The following is a 21038-nucleotide window of genomic DNA, read 5'->3' as shown; positions in this document are numbered from 1 at the left end:
GTCCTTCCAGAAAACACATTCAATGCAATTTGAAAAGGTCTTAAATAAACCTTTTCAGTGGTTTTGCTTGCAGGTCAAGTGAGCTGGAACTTGTAAGCAAAGCTGCTGCTTTGGAAAGGTTTACCCTGTTGCATTAAATGTTTATTTAGAGAAAGTGGGTTTTACTTTTTGGTGATGAACAGTTCAGTAATTTGTTAATTTAGAGCTTTGAAACTCTGTATGTACCTGCAGCAGACTGTGGGAACAATGGGCTGGAAACTTGAATATGGTTTTGTCACAGGGGCTGAAGAATTTCAAAAGTAATTCTAAACACACAGGTGATTTTTGTGAGACTCAGACAATCATCTTTAGATTTTGTAGTGGAATTTAGTGGACATATGTAAAATAAATGAAGTAGGATGTAGGAGACTGAGTTGAAAGTGGAGCTAATCCTGCACTGTCTGCAGTCCTGAGAAGGCATTGCTGTCCCTTAAATGAAAAGCAAAACCCCTTATCTCTGTTGTTTTCAATCAAAATCAAATTAATTCATTGGTTCACCTTCATGGATAGCTATTAAAATTCAAACCTGATTCTTCATGCACTCACTTGTTTTTACTTATGCAGAAACAAGTTCAAATGGAATTAATGATAATCAGGGTTGAACTTGACATGCTTTTACTTACGGTAAACCACTCTTTAGCACATTTTTTATGTGACAATCCTAACCATTTAAAATTGTCCAGACAACCTTTTCCCTTTTGCAATGTTAATAAACAGATGAGAGAATACAGCAAAATCCTTACACAGGAAAAATTCAGTTATACTCTAACATAACTTGATGGCTGGAAAAAAGATTAGAACCTGCACTGTACAGCCAGTGAATTTTGTTTGAAACACAGATACTTAGTCTGAAATTTTACAAGCATTTTCTTGTGAAACTTTGTGTTCAATTTTTTTTTTTTTTTAAAGCTTGCAAAGGGAGAGGTGACTTTTCTTACATCTTGTCCGTATTATGTCAGTCTTGCACAGAATCTGGGATCACCTGACTCGTTGATTCAGATTCCCTGTCACATGTCCTCCCATCGTGTAATGCTTTTCATAAATGAATCAAGCTTTATCTTTAGACTGACTGACTTTGCATTTTCTAGATGTGGATGTTGTGCCTGCACAGTTGGTATTTAGTGTACCTCCTAAAACTTAAAAGTATGTGAAGTTGCAGCATCTCTTTAACATGTTAAAATGGTCTCAGATAAAAATTTTTCTTGTATCTTTTTACACAGCTGAGGGAAGGCTGTTGCTTTCAGTTGCATGAGGTCCAAATTAGAGCTCGTTTGTACTGTTTGCATTTTTTTTGTTTCTAGATATTTAATTATACTCTGCATTCAAGATATTCTTGTGTTAAGGTATTTTCAAAAGCAGTTAATGGTTTCAGATGTTCTCCCTCCCCTCTCTTCTGTGAGCTTTTTGTAATATTAGACTTTTCTTGTCTGGAGACTTGATATAGACTATTATAGCAAAGATTGTAAGCATCTGTGATAAACAGATTTTTAAATCTCATAGTTGTCATCAGTCCAGCATTTTAGAAAGGCATATGGAATTCTTCCCTTAAATTAAACAACTGAACAATTTGTGAGAGACCAGAGAAAAAAGTGAAGAAGTTGTATCAAAATTCTTGTCCCCCTTTCCTCTACACTCTAGGAAAGTTTTTGTTTACTAATGATTATGCTCTTTAAAATCAAAGAAAACGACACATTTAGCACAGAACTATTTGGTTCATGGATAAGCCATAGTAACAAGTTATTGCAAGTTGATGGGCTGCAGAAAGCATGTTGTGTATATAAATACGTGGAAGTTTTATGGTGTTTCTGCAAATATTACTTTGTACAGAGTTACTGTTTTAAAAAAAAAAGGTTTTGGAAATAAGTGTGCCACTTTTTCAGCTGGGACAGTACTTTGCATTTAAAGTAAGTAGTGTGTTTAAATTTAGTAATTTCAGGCACAGTTCGTAAGCATGTACCAAAATATGAACAGTAGGGAACTCAACAGGTATTTTAGATTTGTTAATTTGGTTTTAAACATGCAATAGGTTGTTTCAAGTTAAGTAAATATTTTATTCATACTATAGTAATCTGATCTTTCCTAGATTTCACTGTGTATTACAGAAAATGACCATTTAGAAACAAACTACTTCATAGCATGTATGAGCAGGCATTTGCTATTGCTGTTTGTTTATTATTATAAGCTTCTGCACAAAGACTTTCTTGACTTGTGTTCTACAGTGGTAGTGAAAGGGCTTCTACCACAGCCTTGATCAAAAACCTGATCCCTGTATTGGAAGGAAGGAGGAGGGGAAAGGAGCTTATTCCTATAAAACCAAAATAAGCAACAACTACAATTGGGAAAGTATATTCCTGTAACCCCAAGTAAATTATTTGTTCATGTCAAGCATCAGGATTACACAAAACTAATCTGTCTTTAAACTCAAGATGTGTCTCAATTCACAGAATTGCATTGCCAAGATAATTATCCATTCCTTCAGCTCGGGGTTGTCTGAAATAGTTGTCTTTGAAGGTGTGATGATGCCCACTGACAGTCCACAGGCCATGAGTAACTGTGGCAAATTCCAAAAGTGAAAATAATGAAGAAAAAGGGCTCCGTGTGATGCAGCCCAGTGGTGTGAGATGTCTCGTTAAGTGTTGTTTAGCAACTCATCCTGTGCTTGCATCTGTCTTTAGAGAAGATATATTTGGTGTTCTGCAGGGAAGATGTGACTAACATGACATTGTTCCTTAACCCGCAGTTGCCTCGGACCCCACCCTGCAGTTCCTGTTTGAGCTGCAGGAATATCTAGATATCTATTTCAAATTCAGCCATCATCGTCCTGTGGCCTTTCTGTTTATAGGTCAAGTCTTTTGTGGCCAAAACTTCCACTAGGAAGCTCGAGATATTTCATGAGAAATATGAGTGGAATCACTGTTTTCACTGTTTTCTTTATTGGTTTACTAGCTTCAGTCGTTGTTTTAAGGATCTACGTTTAAAAATGCTTTAAAATCTGTTATTGTGCTAATTAATTCATGTATGACATTTAAAAATAGGACAAAGTGTCTTATTCTGCAGAGTTCTGGTGCTTCAGTCAATAAGCACAGAGGTGAAATGGGTTTGTTCACCTCAGAGGTGCAGCAAGTGATGTTTTAATGATCTTGCACACTAATCTCTAGGAACTTTATAGCTTCCTCTGAACAACTTCAGCAGTAACCTGTGCTAAACATCAATCAGATTTAAAACCCAATTATTTCCTAGAAGAAAAGAGACGCTATTGTTTTCCAGGAAGTGGTGCTATAATTTGTTCTCTTAGTATAATTAATCTTCAAATGAACAAAGCAACCTACATGCATCTTAAAACCTTGAAAGGCCAGTGTTCTCTGGAGGTGGGATGGACAGTGCACAAGGTGCAAATCTGATAATTGCCAATCACGCTCCCCCTTATGTAAGTTCTTCCTTTCTAAAAATAGAGGCTTCTGTTGTTTTCATAAGCACTATTTACACCCTTTTGCAGCAAGTGGCACCTCTGTAAAAATCACAGCATTTTGTTCTGGCAATCAAAATAGACCTTTTGAATGTAAAGAGATCTCGTGAAACATGCATTCAGTTCTGAAGGCAGATGTGAATGTACGTGTATGTGCACTGGCATTTTTAACACAAGGCCCAATTATGTCTGTCCTGGGAGAGATGGTTGGGGTCAACCCTTAAAAGACAGAACGAAGCACTACATTTTGCTTATGTGAAGTTCTTTGAGATGAGTAATATAGTTACAGATGATTTTGGTTTTGATCAAGTAAACATGTAAACAGCAGTTTACATTTAGGAGACGAAAACTCACCACTGTGCTTGATTATATTATGATTAAAAAAAAACTTAATCATGGAAGACATGCTAGGATACAGTGACAATAGTAGTATGTAGTTCTTCTAAGCAAAGTCATTTATCTTAACATGTTTGGATGGAAAAAAAATCAATGTTTTCTGCATCTCCACGTCAATATGTTGTAATGATTTTTCCCCATTGTTAGGGCAGCTTCATTATTTCAGTGGAAGTTATATATACCAGCAAAATAGAATCTCTGATAATCAGATTACATCTAGAGTCTTCCTAACTTGATAAAATTTTCTCCTCTATTGTCATTCATGCATGTATAATACAAAATAAAGCTTCTTCAGTGCTCAGCTTTTAATAATCCTGTTCTTAATTAAATATAAATCTGGCTAAAACATATTCTTCTACATCAAAGTCTTGTCATAAAAACATTTTGAATATAAACTTTCAATACTCAGTAGAGCGATACACTATATATATATATTCACAAATGCACTTTTTTCTGTTACTAGCAAGCATTTTGTTCACTATTTGCACAACTTCACAGTCATATGTTTTATACAACGACTACTAAATCAGACTTCTGATTGCTCGTTACTGTCAGGGATGACAGACGTTAGGGCAGCCTGACAGAAGCGATGTAACGTTGACATTTTTGTTTTCTGTTCAATGTACAGTCGCAGTTTGTCTCTGAAGGTTTCCCCTAGGAAACTGTAAATTAAGGGGTTCAAGCAGCTGTTAGAAAAAGCTGCCAGGTTCACAATGTGTCCTGTTAGAGGATAATCGTGTCTGAAGGATGGGCTGTTTGAAGAGACGGGCTCGTTTTTCTTCTGAAGAAGTTGGACGCTGATGAAGACGTTTTCAGGTAACCAGCAGATAAAGAAAACCAAGACCACCACAAAAATCATGCGAAGAGCCTTTTGCCGCCGCAGACGAAGACTCCTGTGCTTGTGGGCTTTTATAAGAACTCGGACAATTAACGAGTAACAGAGACCGATGATCACAAAGGGGATAATAAACCCCAAGGTTATTTCTAACCACTGGATTTCTTTTACATCTGCAAAACAAAAATAGACCTCTCCGGTGTGTTGTAAATGCACGGCCGTGAATGGGACCAGAGCTGCAGAAATGGATGCCATCCATATGAGCCCGCAGCTCAGTCTGGCGTGCTGCATAGTGCGGAATATGTTGGACCTCATTACTTTTGCCAGGGCTAGGTATCTGTCAAAACTCATCCATGTCAGAAAGAAAATGCTGCTATACATGTTGATCTGAAGGAACAAAGACATAAAGGTGCAAATGATAGTGATATCATAGTACTTTTCGTCAAGATTAAACACCTCAATGAGAGAATCGGCAACTAGAATGAGATCGGCCACTGCGAGGTTTATGAAGTAAAGGTCTGGGATAGTCATTTTTTCCCGAAAGCTTATGTTGACAACCAGTATCAGAATGTTTCCTACGAAACCGATAGGAAAGAGAAATATTGTGTAAAGACATGATAAGAAAAGGCCAATGACATATTGTTGGTGTTCCGATTTATCTGCTAATCTAGAGGATATGCTTTCGTTACACAGATGGGATCCAGTCAGGTTAAAAGTTGTGCTGTTACATATAACGGGTGATATTGAGGCAGAATAAGTTTCCATGGTTAAAATACCTGTAGAAAAGATATTAGCAATCACAGTTTGGTGTCAGTACCAAAAAAATGAGATTTTTGGTTGTCTTCAACTAAACTTCTAGTAAGCATTTTTGATTGGAGTTGGAAAAGATGCAAATTTTGTATAGAAAATTAAAATTCTTTAGAAGTCAGGTTAATTAGACTTAAAACTGATCCAAATATAACACTACAAATAGTAAATGTCTTAATTTGTTTTACAGGACACTATATACATTGTAAATGAGAGAATTTACAGTTCTTGTGTGCCCTAAGATCATGTAGGAATCTTTTTACCATGATGGTACTTGTGTCTCTTTAATAAAAGCTTTTCATCAGCAGTGTTTCTTCTTGCAAGTTGGAATGCAGTAGAATTTTAGCTCCATTTGTTTTCTTTTAATAATCAATGAACATCCTTGGACCTGCAATTTGCAAATGGAAAACAATTAATCTCGTATTCCAGCACTGTACCATGTGCTATGTGCTGCTTCTAACTTAACATCACAGCTGAGGTTGTAGGAAGCGTCATGTTTTAATATATGTGCAAAGGTTCAGTTAAAAGAATTTAAATTTGTTCTGGATGATAATATATTGTGAGGGCAGATCTGTTAAAATGGTGTGTACCCTTCAGGGGTTCAGCATCAGAAAATGCAGAAATACAGAGAAATCAGATGAGTGAGTTTAGCCTAATAAAGAAAAATGGTGTTTTTTACGTAGGTATTTATTTTATCAGCTTGTAAGGCTATTAAATAGCAAAGTCTGTGGCTGAGAAAGCAACGGAGATGAAAAGCAGTTGGTTCCTGCTGCTTTCAGTGGGAAGGAAAGGCAAATTTTAGAAATGAAGGTAATACAAGCAGCGTATTGATTTACACTAGCATTATTATACTCAATTTGCTTTTCGTTGTGATTTATTATGTTTCACTGACTTCTGGGTAGGAATGGAAAATACCAGTTATCAGATTTGTTTACTCATAAATGTTGAATGTTATGGACTTGAAGCATTGCTAGAAGTTTATTTAAAGGAAAAAACAACCAAACAAAAGACATCCCAAACAAATAAAACAGCAAGAAAATTATAAACCAGGGTATTTTGTGTTAAGTTTTAAATATTTCGAACTGCTTTAATCTTCATCCTCCTATCAACTCCTTGACTTTATTTACACTAAAACATAGTAAAAAAATTGTTTGCTAGTAACATTCGTGCATATTTCCACATGTTAATGACTTAAATCCTGCTGAGGTACAGGGTCTGGGGGAGAAAAAGGAGCAGACCACTAATGGAGTAGGAGCGTTAGAATATTTTTAGTCAGAAATATAGCTCTGAGTTTGCTTAAATGTATTCGAATCACCAGAAGTAGCTACAGATACTTAAATAAAGATATGGGTTCCAGAGCTTTTATTTCTCCATGAAACAGGCATAATTTCCCAGTACCTGTTGCTGTGTTTTGAATCGTTTTAATAGTGTAAATCTTTATGCTAAAATATCCATAGGAAATTACACGTATTAGAAGAAGGTTCGCTGTTTGTTTCCAGCAGCTGTGGAAGTCAGACATAAACTGTTGTCCCTTACATAGGGTCCTTTTATTTGCAAACAAGGCAGTAAAACTGCTTTAAACACAATAAAAGATAAGTTAGCAGCCTAAGAAATTGATTTTAAAAGGTCGGTCTGTGGTCAGATTTTAATTACATCTGAAAGGCTGCCAAAAGCCAAGTAATTACAAGCATTACAGGTAACTATGTACGATGAAACACTTTATTTTACCTTAATTCCATTTCTCCAGAGCTGATTTTCCTCCAGGCAGCAGCAGGCTGGTCCTTGCTGGGTACACACGTAAAGGATGTGCCAACTTCCACTGTTCTCTCGGTAAAAAACTTGCCTTTAGGTGTGCAGAGCTGCAGTGGATGCCACCTGTTGATGATTCAGCATTAAAAAGAAAATCATATAAAAGTCTGTCCTGCTTTAGAACGTTTTAAATAAGGGATAGTTTACAACAGCAAAATGCAGATCTTGCCGCATGTCCTTGCCAATAAAACAAGCTTTATAGATTCCCAGGGTTGTTCTAATTTGTGTGCAGTTGAAGTGCTGCTGAACAGCCTTATAAGGCTGGAATTAACCCTGTTTCTGCTGGTTTCTTTTTTGCTAGCACTACTCAAGCATCTTTTCTCTCGTATTTGTCAGGTTTATTTTGCCTAACGTTCGTTGCACCCTCCTTTCTGCCTCTGGCATTTTTCAAAGTTATATAGTCCGTTCAAACCTATAGCTCAGCTGATCAATAATTAAGAGGGTTTGATCAATCGTTAAAATATTTGTTTGCAAATTTTAAGGAAGCATGTTTTATGTAGATATAAAGCAATAATTGCTATATGTGGTATTTTTTAAAAGCCTCTGGACAATCTAAAGTGGAATATTTGGTTGAGAGACCTCAAGCAGCTGAGATGGGTCATTTGCCAAACTGACAAGATAAAGTTCAGTTTTCCTACCTTCAAGCTGGTCCCATTTTGCCTGTTTTTATTTAAATTTTCAGGTATATATTGTCATCCTCTTACTTCTTGGAATTGCTCAGCTCAGAAGCACATGGATAAAATACTTCTTTTACAGAGAATGTGGAGCTTTGTGTAAAACCACCAGTGCTGCAGGTGGAGTTTTGCATTTCATCTGTAGGGGGGAAAAAAGCCACTTACCATTTCCAGTAACACCACCTACTGGTGGCCAGGATTCTTAGATAAACCTTTCTCATAAAAGAGAAATATTTTATTTGTGGTAGTTGCTTTCTGTGGTTATATTGATCTCGTACCTGAATTTCAAGTGCCATGAGTGGTTATGCTGTACATCAATGCAGCATCTGCTCCTACTGGAATAAGAGGAATGGGAGCTCAGCATTTAGGACTTCAAGAAGACAACGGGGCAGTTTCAGAAGTGTGGAGTAAGCAACTACCATGTCATTATAATGCCTGTATGACACCAGTTACAGTGGTCAAATATTTTTAGATTACAAAAGATCTCATGTGTAGAAAAGTGAAGCAAAAGTTCTTTAGATGAATGGCTTTGGGAGTAGAACCACTTTGCCTTCATTGAAGCAAATATATTATTTGCTGATTTTTTTGTAACACACTGTGCATAGGAACAGAGGATTTTGGTAGTTTTACTAAAAGAGTTTTTTAAGATGTTCTTGCATGATGGCTCCTCATAAATAGTTTGGGAATCAATTACGATTTAGATCAAAAGAATGTTTGCGCAAATTGGTGCTGGTAAAAATTTTCTGAACAGAAGATTTCCACTATGTGTGGAATGGCTTTATGGAGTGGTTTTTTCTACAGGGTGATGAGGACAGAGACTAAAGTGTTTTGCTTTGAGAAGTGTACAAATGTGATGGTGTTATGGGACTGGAATAATTATAATGTAGAAAAATCTTGTGATACCAGCTTTGAAGGTCTTAATTTTTTGGTGTCGTAAAAGAACAGGATTAAAAAGAGTCTTTATTGTTGTTTGTTGATCATGTGGTTTTGCTGTACTTAGTTCTGTCCTTCAGAGCTTCCACTGATCTTGTAAGAGCCAGAAGGATTTTTTACTTTACTTAATGTGTAACATTCGCTTCTGGGTATTGCTTGGTTGTAATTATTGGGGCCTGAATTTGATCATCAGCTGGTCTGTTTGTCCTTGCTTTTCTAGCTTTGCATATCATCTGATTTGCTATGAAAATGTATAGTTCTGAGCACTAATTTTCTTGTTTGAAGTCATGGTAAGAAATATGTCACTTTGCCATACTTCCAGAATTGTTAGGAAAGTCTCTTTCAAAAGGCCCACGAAGAAGCTGTTTTCTGTGCTAGTAGAACTATGAAACATGAGAGGCCGAATCTGGTATTATGAATATTCTATTATTATGTTGTAACTATTGAGTTCTCTATTTCACTAAGATGATCATGTGAATCCTCTGAATCTTGCTTCCTAAAACAATGACAGCATTGTCAGGCTCTTGTTTATGCAGTCAAATTATTGTTACTGATTAATCTATCTTAATCTCACTGATTAATCTATCTTAATCTCACTAATTTGAGCAGCTGCCGAACATTGTACCCTTGCTCTTTCCCTATCAGTTGCAGCTATTCCATGGGACTTCACAGCGAGTGCCTTAATGATCCATAGTCACAGCTGTGACAGTATTGAGTCTCAAAATTCCACCTGTTGTACCTTATTATGATTGTTCCTGAGAACATGCATGAAAGCAACTGGTGCAGTAGCATTTTTATTATGTCAGACTTCAATAATCCAGCATTCAGAATTCTCCTAGCGGTTTCTTTTTAAATACAAGTAGTAGTCAACTTGTAAAACGCTGTCTGTATCTCAATAAACATGTCTACCACCCCAGAGTCTTTCAGGAGCAGTGATGTAATTGTCTGTGATGTACTTACTAGCACCAGGAGGCAGAATGTGTGGTATATTAGAAGATACTCTGTGTAATTTAGCAGACTTCAACATATGTGCCTGCTATTGTGCTGCTAAAAGGTGGCAGCTGAGGAGGAAGAAAGTGGGAGGCGTGAGTGTGGGAGAGAACAATGTTAAGAGGTCTGGTGCATCACAGCACTGCATGGCAGCCTCTCCAGCTGGATAAGCAGGATAAGCCCTGTAGGATGCAAGAGCTGTTGGATTCTTTCAGAAGTGTGGAAGTGCTTTGGGTATAAAGCTGTCGAGTCCTGGAGAAATGAGACCAGGGCCAGGGAGTCTAAAGCTGAAAAAAATAAGGTACTGTATTGCATGGAAGTGGAAGGAAGTATAAATTGAAATCATTTTGGAATGCTTGCAGTCTAATATAACCATCTGCAGAAGAAACAAGATTTGTGTAAGAATCTCTACTGAAACTATCTCCAGGGGAAATACAGATGCTGCTATACCGTTCATGATGTTTTGCAAGTACACTGATCTCCAAATTCTCATCTTTTTCAACCACTGAATGACATCAGCGTCCATTACTCAAACCCCTGAAGGGTTTTTTTTTCAAATGCAGACCAAAGTTTTGGAAAGATACAAATATTACCAGTACAGAAGTAAAAGATTCTTCTTTGAATTTTTCCAGTATATCCCTGCATTAATTTTGACAGCCTGCCTATAAAAATATATGCTCTATTTCCTCTGGAACATACTGTTCAAATCTAGGTGAAGCCTGGAAGAAGTGAGAGTTCAACAAAGCTGTTGCTAGCATAAGGGAAAAAAAGATCTCTCAGAGCAAGGAGATTTTATTTTGTTCTTAAAAATGCTTTTAGATTTATTAATTATTTAAACATTATTACTTTTAATCTTTGCCAAAGCTGCTTTTTTCTCCCTCGTATGAAACTCTTTTAGAATAGAGATGTTTGCTCTTATATTCCAACTGAATGTGAGATTTTCTCTAGGACTATATGTTCATTTTTGTAAACTTTAATATAAGTTCCGAGTAACTTTATCAAGAATGTTTCTATGAAAACATTTCTATATTGCAAAAAGTTGTATTCAGAACTATTTGAGTTATTGTTCTACATTTTTCAACCTCTTCCCTCCTGTCCACCTTTGTTTTCTCATATTCAGTTCAAAGTCTTTTGATTGTACATAGAGATTTCTCTATGTCAATATAACCAGCCATCCAGAAAATATTCTGATTTTTTACACGACAGTAGTCAAGGACAGGGAAGAGGCCAGAGTACATGAACTTGAATCTCACAAATGGCAGCCAGGAGCTGTACCCAGGAGTACTCACAGGCTCACACACAGTAGTTCATTCTGACAGGACGTACTCGTTCTCAAATCCTAGATCTGACAGTAGGTCCCTGCAGGTTTTATTTCTCTGAGGCCTTTGGTTATGGTTCTGCTCTAGCTGTGTACCTTGCTGAGAGTATCATGAAACATCCTCCTCTCCATGCTCAACCTTCCACCCATGCTCAACCTTCTGGCTCCTTCCAGGTGTGTCACCACAATTCACTCACCATTAGACCAGTTTCCAGGTCCCAGCCAGTTACTGACCAGGTTTTCTTTTAGGCACCTTTCACAGTAACTCAGGATTCAGAAACAACACAGTATTTATTCTTTCATCCTTAAATATAAAAGAGATGGAAGCTGTAAATAAAGTAGAATTATTTGTGCATAATTCCAGTACTAGAAAATAGACCTCTTATCCACGGCACAGCTGAAACTATGACACTGAGGGATAGACAGCTTGCATCTTCTGACATTCTCCTTCACTCAGTCTGTCAGCTTTTCCACTGATGTACAGCTCTTACAAATCATCTCTTCAACCTTCTTTCTGCAGGGCTGGTCTTTGGTCCGTGTTGTTTAATCTCCCTCTTCTCAGGCGCAAAACAAAACCTCTGATGCCATCTGAGAATCCTTTCACAAGTATGAATTTGGCTCTTGTATTCCAGGAGATGATTCTTATCTACCTACTTCCTTTCTGACCACATTCTATAATGATCTGTTTATATGCAGAGTTTTTTAATTATCCATCTGTTCGTGCTGGCAGCAGAACAAAATTGAACAGGAAAACAGGCTGACACAATGCAATGCAGACATCTTACCAGTTGACTTTTACATCTTGCAGAAATGTTGGTCCTTACAAACATAGTGAAACTACATTTATTTGCATGTGATTGCATTGCCCTTTATTTGCATGTGATACAGTCATGGTCTATACGTTTCAGGACTTGGATGACTAAGGCTAGATCTGTATCTCTAGATACTAAATCTATGTTCTGTATTATTATTGAACAAAAGTCCTTTATTCTTTCATTTCTGCACTTGGCTGTAGTTTTGCAGAAGATGTTCATCTTCATCGATCAGTTCCTGCTTTTCTCTCTTAGGCAGCCCGTGCTGATCTTCACCAGTTCCCCACGCAAATCTGGACCCCATCAGGAAGACCTTTCAAAGGATACAACTGCAAAAAACCCTGTCAGTTCTGTTAGCACCCGAGTGTCACGCAGAGGAACGGATTTAAGCATAAAAATGAGTTTTCTCAAAACTCTTCAGGTTGCTTGAGCTGTCCTCATCACAGCACCATATTTTTATAACTGTGTGATCTAAGCTGATGTCATTATCCAAGATCTAGTACAATTTTGTGCTTTTCCTGTTTCTGTTCTCTCCACCTCTATGAGAGGAAAAGCTGAAACCGAAGCCAAATATGTAAGGTGGCTCCTGGCCAGATTTGGTGACAGTAACGATGTGCTCAAAGCAAGCATTTCACAGCTTTGCACCTACCTCTCAGCTGCATCAGCTACTGATTCTGCAGGGCTACATCCCACCTCCTGTACCACAGCTGTTTAGTTCTGATTCACATTCTCTCCCCTTTTTGCACCATTGACCCATCAACTCCCATCTACATGTACAATCCTTCTGTCTTTTTTCCAGTAGAGCTTTGATTTCATTTAGGACCTGAGGCTCTGCTTTTGTTTGCCCTCTTAAAAACACACCTCAGTTACACTGTTCTGGACTGGCATTTCTCCGGTTTTTATTTAGTGTATTGTTGAATGTGACTCTTCCAAGGCATGCGACTTCATACTTCTGAATGAACTCACCAGGAATGGCTTAAATCAATAATTGCCCTAAGTCTAAATGCAAAGTGGAAGCTGAGAGGTCATTAACAAAAAGCTTTCATTCTTGCACAAAGTTTTAATTAGCCATCCTGTTGATCTTTCCAGTTCAGTGCCTCACAAAGGACCCAAAGCTTTTCTTTATGGACCAGCATTTCCATTAATTTGAATTTTTTTTTTTTTTTTTGGCACAAGAAGTCAGACAAAAACTTCACTGCTGCTGCTACTGGGATTTACCAGTGTTATAAAAATAGTTTGTAGGGTTAGAAGTCAAAAGAGGGAGCATACCTGAGAGAATGCTTTGGCTGAGGATTTTTGCTTTTGTTCAGAGTTGCTTTCTGCCATGTTTTTGTTTGCAGCTTTGCTGGGGCATTGATATTGTTGCAGAAGCACAGCTCTATGGCAGCAGTACTCATCTTCCTACTTGGCTTTGAAGTAACACTTGCAGAAAATAGACGATTTTAATATATATGTGTATATATACATAAAAAAACCCCCAGACCCTACATGTTCTCTCAATGATCACTATGAATACTAGAATTAAAGGTCTTTTTTTCTTCCAGTACTGCTAGCTGTAAGATGGGCCAAGTTTGGGTTCTAAAGAAGGAACAATCACCCTTTTTTAAAGAAGTGAAAAACCAAACCAAAACCCACAAACAAGCTGAAAAGTAAAGTGGATTGACAGCTGTTCAGAACAGTGTTACTGAGACCCGCTTTCATGGGGCACATTTGTTTCTGGTATTTCATGGTGATTGTTGGCAGTGGTTTTCCTTCGGCAGTTCTGTATGACTTTGAGTATTTCATCCTTGCATGGCTTATGGAGACAAAGTATAAACACCAAACTAGCACAGCTCTCACAGAACAACACTATTTCTGCAATATTCATCACAAGCTCGTTCTTCGTGGTTCCAGTGCTCTTCTGGAACTTCAGTGTTGTCCTGAAGAGAAGCATGAGGTTGTAAAACAGGCGGCACATGAACATTGTTACGCTGATCACGTACAGGGCGGGGTGAGTACGGATGTGCTGTTGTAAGGCTGGAGCTTCAGCAGGTGCTGCTTTAGCCAAGAGAACAGTAAAACAGAGTATCTGAAGGAACAGTGGGATTCCAAACCCAAATGTGAATTTAACGACCTCGTACTCAGGCCATGCAAACAGTGGATCTAACTGGCAGTCTGTTTCCAGGTGATAGTTATCAGTGCCAACCAGCACTGCCTCAGTCAGGGACAGACAGAAGGTGTATGTGAGAACAATTCCAACACACAGGGTGGGTCTCTGGGTGGCTTTGCAGAGAGCAGTCCGTGGTGGAAATCTCTTGAGTAACACTATGAGAAGCATCAAAATGAAAACATACTGAGAATTGAAGTAACTGAAGTTGAAAAAGAATGACAGTACATTACAGGTGAGGTGGGTTGCTGTTAAATAGTCGGGTCTAGTAATGACAGTGAACGATAAAAGAATCATTATAATATTGCTGATGGTGAAGTGTAGAAGAAGCAAGTCCAAGTTTTCTATGACTTTGTGCTGCACATAATTCTTTATGAGAACAACCAAAATACATATGCCAGCTATTAATCCTGAGGGCACAAAAAAGGCAATGTAGCAGTGCATGAGTCTGGATATGATGTTTTGAGAAGCTATGATGTCTTCAATTTCTTCTGGGGAGGTGAAAGCCAGGTTCTTACTTGGGTAGCTGATCCATGTCATGTTGTGAGAAGTCATTCTTCCTTCTGCTTTCCTGTTCAGAGGAGTTTGAAACTGAAATGGAAAAGGAAGGTGAAAGAGGTTTAAAGTACAGTTTTAATATCTAATTTGTGCATTGAATATATTACGTGCAGTCAGGGGTATGAGCCATTTGTTCACAATAAACGTAGTCATTTTTAGGTGGGTTTTACCCTATGCTAATTTCAAGCTAACTCGCATAACATTTTTAGCCAGAGAAATCACCTTTTTATTTTTGGTGTGGGTTCTGCTCTTACCACTCCCCCCTTTTCCTCTCTTGGTGCAGCCAGGACTTTTACTGCAGCTCAGCCTTGAACAGGGCAGCCAGGATCCAGTGCGCTGATGTTGCCTGTGGAATATATGGGAGTTGGCTGTTTGGGTGAGGAAGGAATTGGCTCTGGGACTAGGTGGAGCTGCTTTTCCTCAACATCTTGCCAAAAAAGGCCAAGGCAGTGCACAGGGCAACTCCAGTGTGTGGGCAGCAGCCACAGCCACAAAAAGCTTCACTGTCCTGTTGCAAGGCGGGGAATTTTGGACAGTTTGAACCCAGCTGCCAGTGGGGGCTCGCTGAGGAAAATGCAAAGATAATCACAATATGAGGCACGAGCCACATTCCTTCCTTTGTTTTAGTTTTGTTTCCTTTCTGTTCTGAAATAAAGCCTTTCATAACTGCAGCCTGTACTGAGCAGCCCATATAAAATTAATGTGAGTGTTTAAGAACAGCTAGGAACAAACTGCTTTTATACTAAAATATATTTATACATTAATAATACTGTCATTTCTTATATGTAGCTGTTGCATGAAACTGCAAAAAATAATGCTTTTCTGCATGCTCAACTTAGAGAAAACAATTACTGATGCATTATAAACCTATTGATAAAGTTTTAGCAAGGAACATTTTTTACAGCTGTGCTATAAATTCCTGAAAATAGGGAATTTTAAGAGTAATATCAATAGGCTGTTAGCTGTAATGACTCTGTGATATATTGATATAATGATTCTGCTACTGTATAAATGTTTGGAGGCTCCTTTTTTTTTTAAGCCAAAAAGCTTTTATAGGAACATAACATATACTTCTGAAAAACTGAGTGTAATGGATATGGATATATACATTTTACAGACCATCTAAAAGCATAATTAACTCAATTTCTGAAAAAAAATTTCTATGCACCTTATACTGATTGATGCAGAAAATAGCATTCTTTGTTTTTAGTAGCAAAGGCTATTTTTAAACACAAGATAATGAGCTCTTCCTAATGAATTTTGAATGTTTGATTAAGGATGCTTCTCAGTACTGGAAAGAGTTAAACATATATTTACAGTGTAGAGTGTTTCTGGGGGAAAAAAATTCTTCTTTATTCACAAAGATTTCAATTTTGTGTTAGAGTTTGGTGGTTTTACTTTGTTGTGTTGTACATAGAGCAGGTCTGAACAAGAAGCCAAAGACAGGATGGTGGAGTTCTCCTTATAGAAATTTCTATACAGTCATACTAGTAAGAAGTGATTTACTTAGTTGTACATAATGCCTTTTTCATAAAGGGATTCTAGTGATGTTAACTCTTAAAGTGAAAGTAACTTTAAATTGGTAAAAGTTCATAAAGATGCATTAATGTTTTTAAGCAGTGCTCATTATAGATAAGTCAGTGTCTTAATACTATTTGACAGTTAATTTATGGTTGTTACCTCTGACACTACTTCACATTTCTGATATTTCTAATCTCTCCTCAAAATTGGAATTCTAATACTGGTTTTAATTAGAAAAGTTGACTTATCAAAGTGACTTTGATTAAATGTGTATATAATCTTATATAATTATAATTTCATTTATAGAAAACCGTGGAGTTATGTTTTGATTCAGCAGTGTTCTTTGTCCCCTTTTAAAGACAGAGTTTCTTCCTTTCTAGAAAAGGTTATTTTCTGAGAGATTCCACTACACTGATGCACCCAGGGAAGATTTTTTGTGTTACAGGTACACTCACAGGAGGGGAAAAGTTGGCTGGTCAGACTGTTTATGTTCTGACCTCTGAGCTCGACATACACCATGTAGGAATGAGCTGATGGGCAAAACTGGTGGAAGTCTCTGAAGCAAGTCAAGAGTTAATATAATTTTGAAGCTTAAAAATAGTTTGTTAAATATGAACAATCTTAAGAAAAATGGTACGAAATTCTAACTTCTGCAATTCATTTATTCTTAAATACTCAGCAGAGGGAAACAGTGTAAGTCAAATTTTGACCTTCTGTTAGTAGAGAGATTTGAAGCTTGATCTGATGAAGGATCTGGTGAAGATACATTGTGGCCACTTGAGCATCTGAGAAAGTTTGTTGTTATCACCCCACACTGTAGCTTCAAGGTTAAGAAATATTTACATTTTGAGCTGTTCCATGGGAGCCTACAGTGTCACCTTCTAATTGCATCAGGCCTTTTGCAGGGCTGAATGTGAGATTTCAGCTCTGGCACTGTGAACGTCTCCATTATCTTCTCAACAGCCATGGGCCAAATAACTGTGCTCGTCCTCCTTGCAGAGCATCTCAGAATAACTCAGCAACATTCAACTTTTCTGGTAACATAATTGCAAAGGAAACAAAGGATGTAGTTTGTGGTTTCACAGGAAATCATATATGGCTCTACATTAAATTACAGGAAAAACAAGATGCCGTAACTTGGTTAAATTTGCTCAGGACCTGGCCTTGGTACTGAGACCGGGTTCAATTTTGACCATAGCAAGGGTATTTTTAATTTTATTTAGCTTCTCTTTGGGTGTTTAAGACAAAGTAAGGAATATCAAAATTAATGCAGCATATTCCAATAGTCGCAACTTATTGTGTAAGCAAGTGCATCATCTTGGTTTCTCTTTCTGTACCCACCAGTTTAGTTTGCACATTGTGATATTTTAATGATGGACCAGCACAGTACTAAGGAGAGGCTGACAACATATTTCAGCCTCATTTTTCATATATGTCAAGATGAATGCCTGAAACAGTTTCAGTTGTAACCACAGACCATTACTTAACATAGTTGTTAAATAATAGCAATGATGTTACTCTTCCTCTCGCCTAAATATTGCTATTCTAACATAGATGTGTGTTTTAACTTCCCTCATCTGAGGAGGGATTTAAACTAAACAAAAGTAGTCTATTCAACCTAGAATTAACACACTCACTTGGGGGAAATAGCAGTGCAACTTTATAATCAGTGTAAGTATTAATACTCTGAGCTAAGGAAAAATTTCTAGGTGTGCTGTTTTAAAGGGAACATCCCAAAAATCACCTTAGGATTCCTACACAACAAAATTTCACCAAAACAACAAACTTTTGTGGCTTTGCTGTGGTTAGTGAGTGTGAGCATAATTCATGCTTGAATTCAATGAAGTGTTTATCACAGAAGAAAAAATATCTGCTAACAGTTTGTAGTTTATTCAGAAATATTTTTGGTTGGCAAATAAGATAAAAGTCAGGTTTTCCCCCTTCAAATTATTCCTAGAAGCTTAAAAAAATCACTTTAATAATGTCAGACTATTTTCTTATTTGATTCTGGTGTCTCACTCAATATTTAAAAGAGTAAAGGGCAATTTTGAGTTCCGATTTTGGTAGGAAAGGCTCATGTGCAGGGGGCTGCAGTCAGATATCCCAGTACTTCATACAAGCTGATACATGTGCACTCTTCTCTCTAAAGTGGTCACACCCCCATAGATATTTCTGACTTATGGCCTTATCCTACAACCTAATATTTCAGTGCAATTTGAGGATAGAAAGCACTTTCCAAGGTGCATTGTCACCACCTCGTGAAGTGGCTGCATTAAGGTTTTCTAACTGATATTATGAACTGGGCCTTGTCAGAACAGCCTGACTCCTTTGCAGCCTCTGCAGGTGATGGATTGGGAATAGTCACAGATGGCATAACCTCTCTGTACGTTTGTTTACATGGAAATGGGGAGCTTTAGAGATTCCTGTGACTGTAAGGTGCTCATCTATCGTGTAAAGCAACTCTTAAGAAATTGTAAGTCTTTACGGTTTTAAAACATTCCCAAAGCATTAAGTTCATTCCCTGCACTAAAGCAAATATATGTTTAGAATAACAATGGGATGAAGGAGCTCACAGCTTCTGCTGGAGTAATGTGAAGATGTTTCCAAATTTTTATAGACTTTTGGTAGTACTAATATAATTTAAAATAAAAATATATGTTCCAAGGGGGCAGCAGAGGGCGGGTTATCTTTCATGTGATTTTTTTTCAGAATCTTCATACAACTGACCACATTTTTTGTCAAAGTACTTTGAGTTTCCATCATATAAAAATGAGGAATTTATTATGTCATTTTCCTCTGCTCTGAGAAAATCTGGCATTCCCTCAGTTCTTGTCTGGTTCTTGGATTTACTGCAGGGACCTTTTTTTTTCCCCCCGAACACATGTAATGTTTATGCTCTGCTTGGCAGGGGGACCTTGTCCTTTACTCTTTTACTGGAATCTGTCAGCTTAGGGTGCAACCACCTCACGACCTGAATTAATACTTTTTTTCCTCATAGCTTGCTATAACATAAAGTGGCTTTGTTATTTCTATTTACTGGTAACTGAGAGTAATATACAGTGTGTCACAGCTCACATATACTGAAGCTGTGGTGGAAGCTTATTCCTGTTTCTCCTAAGATTAATTAGTGAGGGAAATCTGCAATATGCTACTTGCATTATCTTTCTCTGTGTTGTCATGCTGCAGTATTTTGTCCCTTTACCTCAGCCCTCACCCCTTAAATTGGCCATCATTCATATGTTATGAATCCTTCCTTAACTTCATATGGCCTCGCTTTTTTCTTGTGGTTTTTTTTTTCCTCTTCATATCCCTGTTTCACCACTATAATTTAGCAGTTAAATATGTTTGATTTTTGCTTCCTGAGGCACAGTGAATACGTTCCCCATCACTTCCAACAGATGGGGCTGAGCAGTGAGTGCAGTGTTCAGAAAGCAGTTTAAAAATAGCAAGTTGTGAAAGGACTTTCAGTATCGAGAGGACCCAGTCCTGAACACTTCAGTGGTTTTGGGCTCCCCATCCCCACTTTTATGTTTAACTTGAAAATGGAGAGATTGGTTTCAAAGAAACTTGTGTTTATTTAAAGTGCAGAAAGAAGAGCTCCTAAAGCAGGGAGTTTCTCCCTGGCAGCAAGAACTCTTCCTCTCTAAAAGGTTTGGCAGGGCAATCTTTTTGCATTCTGTCACCAGCCTTTAGAAGGAAAATAGTCTTTCATCCAGTCATAAAGCATAACACATAATGTTCCTTATGAAACTCTGCTCTTGGTGGGCATGTCCTCCATTGACTCGTGAAAACACTGCACGTAATTTGGGGGGTGAATTTGTCCTTTCTGTTTGCACTGCATCTGCAGAGTTAAAAGAAGGGGGGCATCTTGCATAAGAGACTGAAATGTGAAATACTGTATTCATCTGCCTTGTAAAGTCACAATTCCTGCACTTGGGCAGGTATCTGAACTTGTAAAGGTTTAAGAAACCCTACCCTTAGCTTGCAAAAAATTACCAGTTCCTGAGAAACCAAGAGCTTTTAGTTTTACTTTTGTAGAATATAAAGTAATCAACAGTAACTTAAACATAGTTTCCGAGAAGCATTGCTCACGTGTTTCCTGTATTATACAATTCCTGTAGTGTGGTATCGGGCAATGGCCATCCTTTAAAAGACTGGTTTTAGACAATGGTTGGAGTCTTTTTTGTCCAGACCACTGGGCAGTATTTCATCATCCAGCTCCCATCGGTTCAACAGTAGTTAAGTACTTACTGGAAAACAGTCTTCACATTTTCTCTATTTAATGCCCAGCTTTGTTATAAATTTCAGCTTTATTAAACATATCAGCCTTCTGAGGATGTTTTCCAGATACAGTAGGTTACTTTGTGTAGTTAAAATGTTGTTAAAGAAGGGAAAACTAAAAGCTTTAAATTATAACCTTAGCTTCACAATTTGAGCCTCTTGTGATGAATAAAACATTGCATATTCAAAGTAATATAAAGCACTTACCTTTTCAAGAGAATGCTCCACAGATACCACAGGCTGAGACTTTCACTGTAAAATGCCAGATGAAATATAATTGTTGTTTGGAGCTTATAACCCTTTTTATTTCTGTAGAAAGCAGAGTGTATAGATTAGAATAATAACTTCTTTAGCTGCTGTACATCACGATGAAAAATCCAGGCGCTTGCTGACTAAAAAAACATTCAGTTCTGTAAAAAGGAAACAGGAACTTGGTTGAAGTCATTCAAACCA

General features: G+C 37.5%; 1 protein-coding gene across 2 annotated transcripts; it reads right to left on the bottom strand.

The window, feature by feature from the left end:
• Positions 1-2902: 2902 nt before the first annotated feature.
• GPER1 (G protein-coupled estrogen receptor 1) lies at positions 2903-21038 on the bottom strand. 2 transcript variants are annotated; one of them, XM_032704405.1, is made up of 4 exons: positions 20793-21033; positions 11364-14816; positions 7272-7418; positions 2903-5931 (listed from the first exon to the last, which is right to left on the bottom strand). In XM_032704405.1, exon 4 carries the CDS (start codon positions 5499-5501, stop codon positions 4428-4430), a length of 1074 nt encoding a protein of 357 aa, XP_032560296.1. In that variant the 5' UTR covers positions 5502-5931; positions 7272-7418; positions 11364-14816; positions 20793-21033; the 3' UTR covers positions 2903-4427. The 2 variants fall into 2 exon arrangements, with proteins under 2 accessions (XP_032560296.1, XP_032560297.1); XM_032704406.1 differs by lacking the exons at positions 2903-5931; positions 7272-7418 and adding an exon at positions 15038-15129 and having other exon boundaries at positions 11540-14816; positions 20793-21038.

Source organism: Chiroxiphia lanceolata, chromosome 16 (assembly GCF_009829145.1).
Source record: "Chiroxiphia lanceolata isolate bChiLan1 chromosome 16, bChiLan1.pri, whole genome shotgun sequence".
NCBI classification, from domain to species: Eukaryota; Metazoa; Chordata; class Aves; order Passeriformes; family Pipridae; genus Chiroxiphia; species Chiroxiphia lanceolata.
Note: the sequence above shows the minus strand (reverse complement) of the source record. Positions and strands in the feature narration are given on the sequence as shown.

Bases quoted from the DNA above. Each gene is read 5' to 3' on its own strand.
- GPER1 (XM_032704405.1), bottom strand. From the start codon at position 5,501: ATGGAAACTTATTCTGCCTCAATATCACCCGTTATATGTAACAGCACA.